Source organism: Varroa destructor, unplaced genomic scaffold, assembly GCF_002443255.2.
Source record: "Varroa destructor unplaced genomic scaffold, Vdes_3.0 BEIS01000001.1, whole genome shotgun sequence".
Taxonomy (NCBI): Eukaryota; Metazoa; Arthropoda; class Arachnida; order Mesostigmata; family Varroidae; genus Varroa; species Varroa destructor.
Genome location: NW_019211454.1, coordinates 4,258,662 through 4,268,773, shown reverse-complemented (window position 1 = coordinate 4,268,773; position 10,112 = coordinate 4,258,662). Strand labels below are relative to the sequence as shown.

Sequence of the window (10,112 nt, the reverse complement as noted above, 5' to 3'; positions counted from 1 at the left end):
TATATAATTGAGAAACATACTGTTTGCTTGCGCTTTTGTAAAGGAATCTTTGCTTTCTCGCGAGTTATTCCACTGAAACCATAGGACCATTAAAATGGTAGGTCAAGTCAAACAGGTGAATCTCCGGTAAAGGAAATTTGTAGATATGAAAAAGTCATGGTAGTAAAAAGTTTGAGTTCCTCAAGAATCAGCTCGCTTTTCAAAGGATCAGGAACCCTTCAGTAAGACTGAATCTGACTGACTAGATCGAAATTAGTTTTTTGCTGAAAAATAGGGGTCTGTCTGAATAGATCGTTTACACTGTGCTAATACGGTTAATATAGTCGACCGATGAGGCAAGGAATATTTCCCTATGTAGATTTTTTTAGTCCGATTTAAGAATATGGATCTGGATAGCGCAAAAGTGTCTATTTGATAAACGAGACTGACAGGACAGACCTGAATTCTTGAACCTACAGAAACATTATCGTAGCCTGAAGCCACCTTGCCTAGACAGACGAATCATTCTTGTTTAGAAGTTTACGTAGAGAATGTTTACAGCGTCTGTTATATTCATCCAAACTGTAAATTAATTAATTCCACTCACAGCAATAGACATCAGGCTGGACTCAGTTGAACGAAATAAAGCTTCGCACATCCGAGGGATGTTCAACATTGAAACAAGCCACTAGTTAGCAACCCATCCAGCTGTCGTCGTACTTCGTAGGCTATAGCGCACTGAAGGAAAGGTCATCTTCTGCCGAGATGGATCTCGGAATCCTCTTTGAGCTCCGGTCCTCTAATTCTCAATCATCGGACGGACTTATCACTCACCTCACTGCCGGCCGAGAAATATAGAGATCGGCATTTGCAGCCGGTCGATACAGACTTAGGATTCGTTTCGAGATTTACTTTTTAATATGGAAATTCGGAGAAGCTGCAGTTCTGTTCTCTCGGCTTTCATCTCTGTGCCTGTTTCGGGCGTATGCGCTATGTTCCAATGGCTGCTTAGGAACGTCGGTTCTATTCCCTAGCTAGGTGTTCCCTTACCGTCGTTGGCTCTCCATGTTCAATTCTTCATCTTTGACTTCGCCTTAACAACTCCTGGATAGCCGTGGCCTGGTAAGCTAAAGCCTGTAACTAAGTCCTTCCCGCCGTCTTACCATTTCCCATTTTCCCACATGGTAAGGTGCTACTGCAAATAGTCGACAGCGGCTACGGTGACTCTTTAGCACACACCGACATCCTCGTTCAGTGTTTCTGACGATGACGGCCCTCGCTCTCGACCTTTAGCTTTCTCTATCCAGCACATCGTGGATCAGAGAATTGTTTTTTTAGGTTGAGTTGAATTCGTTCGCTTGTTCATTCTAAATTACCATTTTGCAGTTTACTAGGACAACCATCATTTCTGCTACTGACCACTTTTAGTACCAAATGCAAAGCACTGAGCGCTTCTGTTTCGGCCTTTCCTTGTTTACGTCGTCCAACCTGCTCCCTTTCCCCTTGACAAGGATAGCCATTCATGTTCTTGCCTCAGTGTCCCTTCGGTACACTTTCTTCTGTTTCGTTGGTGATTGTGCCCGCACAGGTAGGGGGGCTTCAAAGAGTTGGCGAATGGCAGATTCCTTTTTGAGGGCAAATAGGAATGGGGTGAAAAGGCTGACTAGCACACCGACCGTAGTGTCTTCTAATGTAGTTTACGGCGACGTGAGCGCAAAGGCAGCGATGGCAGCAGCATTGACTTTTACACGCCTAGACAAGGAGAAGGCAGGATGCTGTGTGCTGAATGTAAGTGTAAGAGGGCGAATGCCACACTATGGGAGTGAGATAACGGCACAGTCAAGTACCGAAGAGAAGGCGTTCGTTGGTAGCACTAGGTAACATGCACCATGAAACGGGCTAGGAGGGAAAAAAGGAGATGGGTTTTGTGAGGCAGAACTCCTTGACTTAGGTTTGTTGGGCCTTAAACATTGAAGGGACAAAAAAGAGCGCCTTATAAGTTTCCATGGTGAAGTTCTTTAGTGTTCATACCACAGAGCCGGGCTGTCAAGTCCGAGGCTGGAAAGAAAATGCGGGGCAACAGCAATGGTACTGGCGACCGCAGTACTCCGAGAAAAAGACCCAAAGACTTTGCCCGCCTTAGATTCCACACCTCAGGCAGTATCCACACTCCAGCGGCTTTCTGGAGAAGGAGCACTCCCGGCCTTACGCATATTCTGTGCAGAAACGCCAGTAGTCACACACAGTCGCGTTTGTCCTGTCTAGAAAAAGAGCGAAGAGCTAAAGGTAACTACCTTTTGGTCCCACTTCGTCCTTCTTTTTCTCGGATGGCGCCCAGCTCTCCAACAAAGATGCAGAGTTTCGGTCGTGCTCCCACCAACCACAGGCAGCGAAACGATGACATCTACGCATGTGCTCTCCGCGGGTCCACAAAAGCATACACAGAGTTTCGTACCCATATGACTGCCGAACGTAGCCATCCGTCACTGCGCGTCGTGGGCAGCAGCAGTGACCATGGGACCACTGACCATTAACTAAACAGCAGCAGCCGCGGTTCTTGACCCTGCTCGAGCAACGATGAAACAACGAAGAAGCTAGCGCAAAGGAGAGAGTAAAAGAGCACTGGCCGCGATGACTCCCGCCAAAATAGCGCTTGAGAAGAGGAACCAGTCGCGCAGTCTACCCCCCCCCCCCCCCAGGCGGCAAAATAAGACTTTGCTTATAGTCGTGAACATTAACACTGGGAGAAGGGAAACAACTAAGGAACGTAGGGGACCTAGCGACAAAGAAAATTTACCATGACTGTAGTTGGCTTCGTAACCTCCGCTAGTGTCACCACAATGTCGTCTATGTGGGAGACGATACTATTATCGACCGAGTTCTACCTTGGTGGCCGTGTATGCCGCATTTTCGTCCAAGTGATGCTGAAAGCGAACGAGTGCTACGTATCCGTCCATGCTTCACGCTCGTTTCGGCTGCTCATCTAAATGAGTCAAGTCATTAAAGGCTTGGTTAGTTAAATGGGTGAGACATGCGGCATGTCGTTCTATATATGATAGCAACGACAAACGCCTAACGAATTGAAGTGGTTAACAGCAAGATTGGTTTTAAAATGGGATTAGATAAATGGTGCAGGAGCCATAATGAATAGGAGATACGAAAACAAACATTTGTATAATAAAAGCTTATGCAAATGTACAACGCTCTGGGCGCTGCGATCGTGACATCAATTGCCAGACAACTCCCTGCTGTTAGGCCTCACATTTATCTAGTAATACTTAAAGCGTCTACAGTTGAAGGTTCACTACATGGATATTATTACAGCTGGCTAAGAAAGACAATACAATGTCAAATATCTCACTTAAAAACAACACAAAGGCATCTAGGCTTATGTCCTTTTACCTTAGGCGTCATATCGGACTCTACATCCCTTAATCACAGAGTCATATTGACATGTACAAATAGTCACTTATTTTGATTTTTCTGTGTTGACAACGCTAAATTAGCTATGGTTATACCTACAAATCCCTGAATGTATTGGTGTTAAAAGCATGTATTCGACCCATAAAGGTCCATATTCATACGTTATTATTGTTCTAGGTTCAACGTGCCATATCCCATGGTGCAGGGTTTCTACTTACAACGCATTGTCAATGCACAAACTAAAGATTTGACCTCGAATTAAAGGTTGTTGACAATTGTACTCCGAATTCGATTAGGGTTTATCTCAGGTCGTTTCAGGTTTTTCTCGACAATGTTTACAATGGACCACCAGTCAGCCCGTGTTTTAGTAGTCTTTTGAGGTCTTTTCTTTGTAAAAGAGGAGCCTCCATTCCAGCCAGTTTAGACGTGTAAGATTATTTCTGAGTAGCTCCTGGCAGTCTTCAATTTGAAAGTGGTTGACGCAGCGAGCCTCACAGAAAATTGTAAGCCTTTCTTTTTCCCTATAAAACCTAGTCTGTCATACAAACAGTGGGTACCTTCGGTACATTTATATGCGCAGCTTAATTTGTCACTAGGGCTATCGCCATTTCTTGCCTTCTGTAAGTAGCTCACCGGTTTGTTCATTGAACAAAAGAAATGTTGAAGAGCAGTATTGGAAAAAGGACTGGAAAAAGGTATTAGTTTTTATGGCTAAATAACGCACATGATTGGCCAGCGGCCATCTTCTAATTCTGCCGGTGTAGAAGGGCCACGATAACTTCGTATCATTATGAACGATGTGATATGCAAACTATATATATAAGATGGTTATAAAACTTAATCCTTTAGGAAGTAAAATATTTCTATTTAAATAGATATATGATATTTGAAATGATCTTATGTGTTCTCCCACTACGGGGTTGTTATCAGTTTCCTTCAGTTTAAATATAGCGCTGCAGTTGAAAGTAATTAGACATAATAGACTGGCTGATCTGAAAGGTTTTTCGGGTCCTAGACGTCCTGGCTGGCTTAGACATAATGTGTTAAATTTGAATTAACTTCCCTTTATCTAATCCGTCGTTTAGCATTAATTACTTAACAATCACCATACGATTTACTTGACAGTCGGCTAGAAAGCCAACCTTGCTAAGATGTACCAACATGTCTTTTGAGCAAAATTTAATTTAACGTTCTTACACATATTCCTGTATGTGCTTAATCGACCGACGGCCTGCTAAAGTGTAATTGCCTGCACCATCTGCTGAAACTAACCCCTATCTACTAATTTAAGCAGAGGGGGTAATTGCCACCATTCATAATATAGCATTAAACGCCATATCTCAGCGCATACTTTCTATAAGACGTCTGTGCCAGTTAGCAGTGGGTCGCATAGTGGCAGAAAAAGCCCCGCTACTCGGTCAGATTACTCAGAAAAGGTCAGGAGGCAGGGGGTTTCAAACCCAGCGAATCAGTACCACTAGCAATCAGCAAAATCAGTACCAGTAATAGCTACAAATGAAAAAATCGGTGACTACAAACGCGGGAGCCGCTGCTTCAGCAGCAGCAAGTAAACGTGGGAGGAAAATATTCCATCCCATAACTCCACTCGGGTGGACAGATTGGCTAAAAATACGTGGCCGACATAATTACGTGGAACGGTCTGGGGACACGTTTATACAGGAGAGTTTTGCTTGCTCTCTGGGTTCGTCGCCTTGTGTACGCCGTTCATGTGGTTCAGGTGATCTGCCTGAAGCGCAGAAGGACGAAGGTCGGTTGCATGGTAAGGTCGTTAAAAAGGGGGGGATGTTAGCAGCGCCAAGGAACACGAAGAAAGGGGGGAGGGTATGTTAGCAAGGATTTGTATAGCGACGTTAGTTGGTCGGACGAATGTCCTATGCTGTGAACCTATGATTAGCGGAGCTCCTGTGAGCAAGGAAGTCGTACAAAATTTTTTGTCGCTTTGATAACCATTGGATCGTTGAATGTTTTTTAAACGCAGGCATAAAATGACGGCACGTATTAGAAGGCCTATTTATGTTGAAGGTTGTGATGTGGGAAAGCCGTTTGAAATGTGCAGCGCCTGAACCCGGCCAATAGATCATTCTAGTAATCAATAATCTAGAATAATTGGCACGAAGTGATTGTTATGGCCTTGAATTAGTGGCGCTTGGCACCCGTAGCGCACGTAAATTTACTTGTCTACTATTACTACATAGTATATAAGCATTTTACCGTAAGTTAATCTATAATTCCGGGGAAATGTTTATTTTCTCCTCTCAACTGGCTCAGTTTTTCCATATCGACTGTTAGTAACCTTTCTGGCGTCAAGGATCGTTGTTGAATTTCTTTGCTGTTTTATGCTATGGTGCTTGCTCGTAAAGTTTTGGTGTAAGTCACAAGAGCAAGATTAACCAGATAAGTTTTTTTAAAAAAAACAAACGTCACGTAAGTGATGTCAACGGAAACTTTTGATTTTTTTATTTCTTGTCTTTAGCAAGAAGTCAATTGTCATTCATGGTCCGTTGCTCTACGTCTAGGTATTTGCCACGATAGTGTGGGCTCTCGAGCAATTTTTTTTTGTTTTCTATTGATTATTGTTATATATTATTTGTTTTCTATATTATATTGTTTTCTATTTGATTTTCTAATCGCATTAGTACCCGCCAAATTAATTCCGTCTCTAATCCTATATCAGTTCCTACTTTCAACTCGGTAACATCCTTTCCTTCCTTATTGTCTTTTTGGTACAAAGCAGTTCGGGGAAGTTCATTATTTACTTATTCTATGACTGCGATAGGCGGGATCCGGTCCGTCCGTCATATTTTCGACACGCGCAGCTATGTACAGTACATACCTCTACCATCTGAAGCGAAGGAAACGTAATTAAGTTGTCATTCCACCGGCTAAGTTGTGCGTTGACTTATCTCGAACTTCTTCCAAAACAATGAATTCTGCAACGATACATAGCTGCAGGCTGTGAACGGCAACCGGACTGACCGGGGTTTATACTCCCATGACAAGCAAAAACAGTTTCCGACGCTGTCACATCCGATCACCTACACACGTCCTGGAGAAGATCGATTACACAAGCTAATTGCAAAGAACAAGATAATTACAGAAGCAAAGAGTTTTCATTTAAAGAAATGTATATGCGGTTTAAGAAACAACTATACAATATATATATAATAACGAAAAAAAAAAAAACATTGAACGTTGATTAACCGTTTAATATTATGGAAAAGTATTTTAATACTATTAGGAAAGCTATGTAAACTCTCGTTCAACTTATATAAGGGCGCCGAGTGGGACAAGGTCCGTTAAACCTCTTTGGTTGTTCCGTTGGGCACTCTTTTTAATAGAATCTGTTCTATAGGTCGGCATTAGGCTGTTGGATGTCATATTAGAGAAACGAACTTGGACCTTCAACTTGTGTTTTTTTAAAATTGAAAGTAGTAACCCCATTTGTATAGTGGCAACAGATTTTCTTTGTGCTGAGGTAATGACTAGTTGGGTCTCTTTACGAGATCTAAATAGCGCAAAGCGTTTACCTAAAAGAAACAGACGGACAAAGTTTCTAGTACTTATTATCGGTTGCTAGATGTGAGCACGCAGAAAAGCGAAGCTTCACTTCGTTTCTAACGAAAAGCCAACTCTATGGAGCGGATGTAAAAGAATGGCCCTTAATTAAAACAAGCTCTTTGGCAATAGCACGTTGACAGACCGCGACATCTCACCATTGACATTGCACCACCCCCTTTCCTTATATTAACTAGCTTCAAAGCAGGTTGATTGCTGCGGGCTGGTTAGTGTTGAAATCATACGCTCAAACAAGGTCTAAGGTTAACTTCGATCAGATATCGAGCTCTGATATTATATGTAGTCTTTTGATAAAAACAAGCTTACTTCTGCATCAAAAGAAATCATTTAGACATGAGAATACGCTCTCACCTTCTATAGAGCGGTTACGTCTAGTAAAGACCAAGCAGGTTACTGCCACAACAGAGAAAACTCCATTTATGGTACAAATAATCTATTCCAAGTAACTTCTTTTGTCGTTCTCCGTCTATTTACCTGTTTATTAAGTTCATTGCTTTGTACAAGTGCATTGTAGAATGCGTGCATGAATTATTGGCGTTGCTGGAAGCTCATAGCTTCGATCGTTCGATTTGTCCTTAAGTGTTGGGAGCCGCCGAGACGTCGTATAAAGGTTGTTTTGATGAAGAGAACAGGCTTTTGAACGACTCTATGAACCCAAAAACAAGAATTATCCATTTTGAGAGAAGGTATGCGCGTTAGACGAAGAGTTTCAAATTGACGGCCACTTTGTCTATGGGCCTAATAGGATTGTCGGTGGTACAAAGTGGTGAAGGAGTACTTCTCAAGCTGTAGTTTACAGTTGCTTTAATAGATGCTGTCTTGGCAGGATTAAAATAGGTTTTTTGGTTATTGTTTTATCTATTATAGGTATGGTATAATTACCTGATATTATGATTATTTCTGTTACGTCTCGAAAGTGTCAAGCGGGTCACGGTAGCAAAATTACATTCAGCCAATAAAATTTCCTTTAATAAAACAGCCAAAAAAAAAAAAGTTTCCTTTTGAGTGAACTATACCAGTGTAACAACGTGTTCTCCACATAATAGCTATATAGCCTAACTATTTCATTATTATATTAATATATGTAACAATATAATTATTAAATATATATATATATATATATATATAATTACGATATGTGGCATTTCTACTGAAAATCATTGGTTTTCCTATTACGATTTTGGCACCGTTGCAGAGATCAACTGTCAGAGCCCGGGTGTGCTATACAACGGCTTCGTAGAGCTTCGGAGCACAAATCTCAATGCAAAAGCCACATTCCACTGCCACAATGGGATGAAATTCGAAGGAGACTCTACCTTTGCCATTTGCATGGAAACAGCCAATTGGTCACATCCACTGCCCAGATGTCTTGGTGAGTATTGTCCTGCTAATGTATTTAGCAGCGTAATGAACGAACCAATAGAATATTTATGTTGCATTATTTCAAGCAAAGAAGCTAATCATGCTATTCCAGGATATGACATATATATTATATGAAACCCTACCTTGCTCGGGCTATAAAGGGCTGTATAGCCCTCCAAGGTCATTTTGAAGGGTTTTCCCTCATAGTGTAACCAACGGAATAGAAATTTTAAAAAAAATATGCATTAATGTTCTTATTGCATCAGGTTAAGCAACGACCGACTCAGTTTTAATAACCACAATATAATGGGCAGTCTCTGGTTGCCGTTGGTGTTCTGTTCTACTACCGAATTTGCAGACAAACCTCTTCGCCCAGAGCCACGTTCATTACGTAAATGAAACGTGATGACCTGTGTTATACTCTAACGCATGTTTTGTCACGATAAGCGAATGAATGATGCAATTCCAGTGGCACCTGATCTGCTTTTTGGGTCGGTTGAAATGCAGATTCAATTTGGGGGCTCAGCGCAGACGTTCGACGCTTAGTTGCTTTCATCATTTCAAAGTTGATGTTTTTCAGACGAACGCCGTGCGTATGTTTCTTATAGTATTCATGTTGACGATGGTTTCCTTCCGGAGGCTCTCCTGCTACACTCCGTTGTGTTCCATCTGCTTCATCAGAGAGTGCCGTTTCCGAATGTGCGCGTAATATGGCGCGCTGGCATACTACCAATGCGCGTCCGTACATTTCAGAGGACATGTGTTTGAAATAAACCGAGCGAAACAAAAACATTGACCGAAATGGACGACGGTTCTTATATACGAAGACTAAACAAGCGACCTGATCCATCACTATAGCAGATGCTTGTGTGCGTTTTTCCATTCATAAGTCTCGCTTGGATGTAGACTTATGCACATCGAAAACCGCATCCTGCCGTCGTTTCTAAGATCGCAAACTTTCAAAGACATTGATCACCTGGACAGATCTATATTTAATTTGAAGGACGACCTCAGCTCAAGAAAGTAGAGTGAACTGAACGTTGAAGTGCCTAATAAGGTTATCTTGAGTTCGCCAGCGTGACCAAGTGGTGATCTCTGCTACCACGGCTACACCAGGACTAGTTCCTGGTTTTCAATCGCGCCAGATGCTTTTCTCGGTATGTGGAAGCGCTGACAGCTCTCACGAACAAACGAAGCTGCTACTACTCCTGGTACAGTCATGTCGATAGTTTGACTAAAATGGCATATTAATGTCTCTTGCTGTACGGTCAATGAACAATGAAACTTCGGTAATCGGTTTAACGAACTGGTTCTGCGAAAATCTTCTATAAAGAGGGTATTCGATAGTGATTTTTGATACGTTTCTCCCACAACGAAGTGCAGTTCAAAGAGTTACTGTGTATGTTCGTGAAGCCAAACTAGTCACAGAAAACGAGTTGCTCTCCCTCTTCCTTCCCAATCTTCGAAAAAACCACTTCTTTGCAGCAGTCTTTACTATTGTTCAGAAGGCCTCATCCGGCCCGACTTCTTTTGCTTTATATGATGTGTTTAGGCTTTCTTTGATTAATGCTAGAGCCCCACGGCGAAGGCATACGCCTACAGTTACTCTAGGGTTCGTCAGCGGTGCCGTCAAATAATGCCGCTTTCCCTCGAATGGCAAAAAGACACAATTGTTTATTCCGTTTGGAGGATAACAACGAATATTGGGTGCCATTTCTCTGGTAATAGCTCTAAATGACAGAAGGTTAGGT

At 42.2% G+C, this 10,112-nt stretch overlaps 1 protein-coding gene across 1 annotated transcript in view; it reads left to right on the top strand.

The window, feature by feature from the left end:
• The window catches only part of Hasp (Hig-anchoring scaffold protein), a 205,738-nt gene that overhangs the window by 125,081 nt on the left and 70,545 nt on the right, over positions 1-10,112 (top strand). Inside the window, exon 12 of the mRNA XM_086987784.1 lies at positions 8,195-8,371. Within this exon, the coding sequence (XP_086843910.1) occupies positions 8,195-8,371 (177 nt within the window). The remainder of the gene's footprint in view (positions 1-8,194; positions 8,372-10,112) is intronic.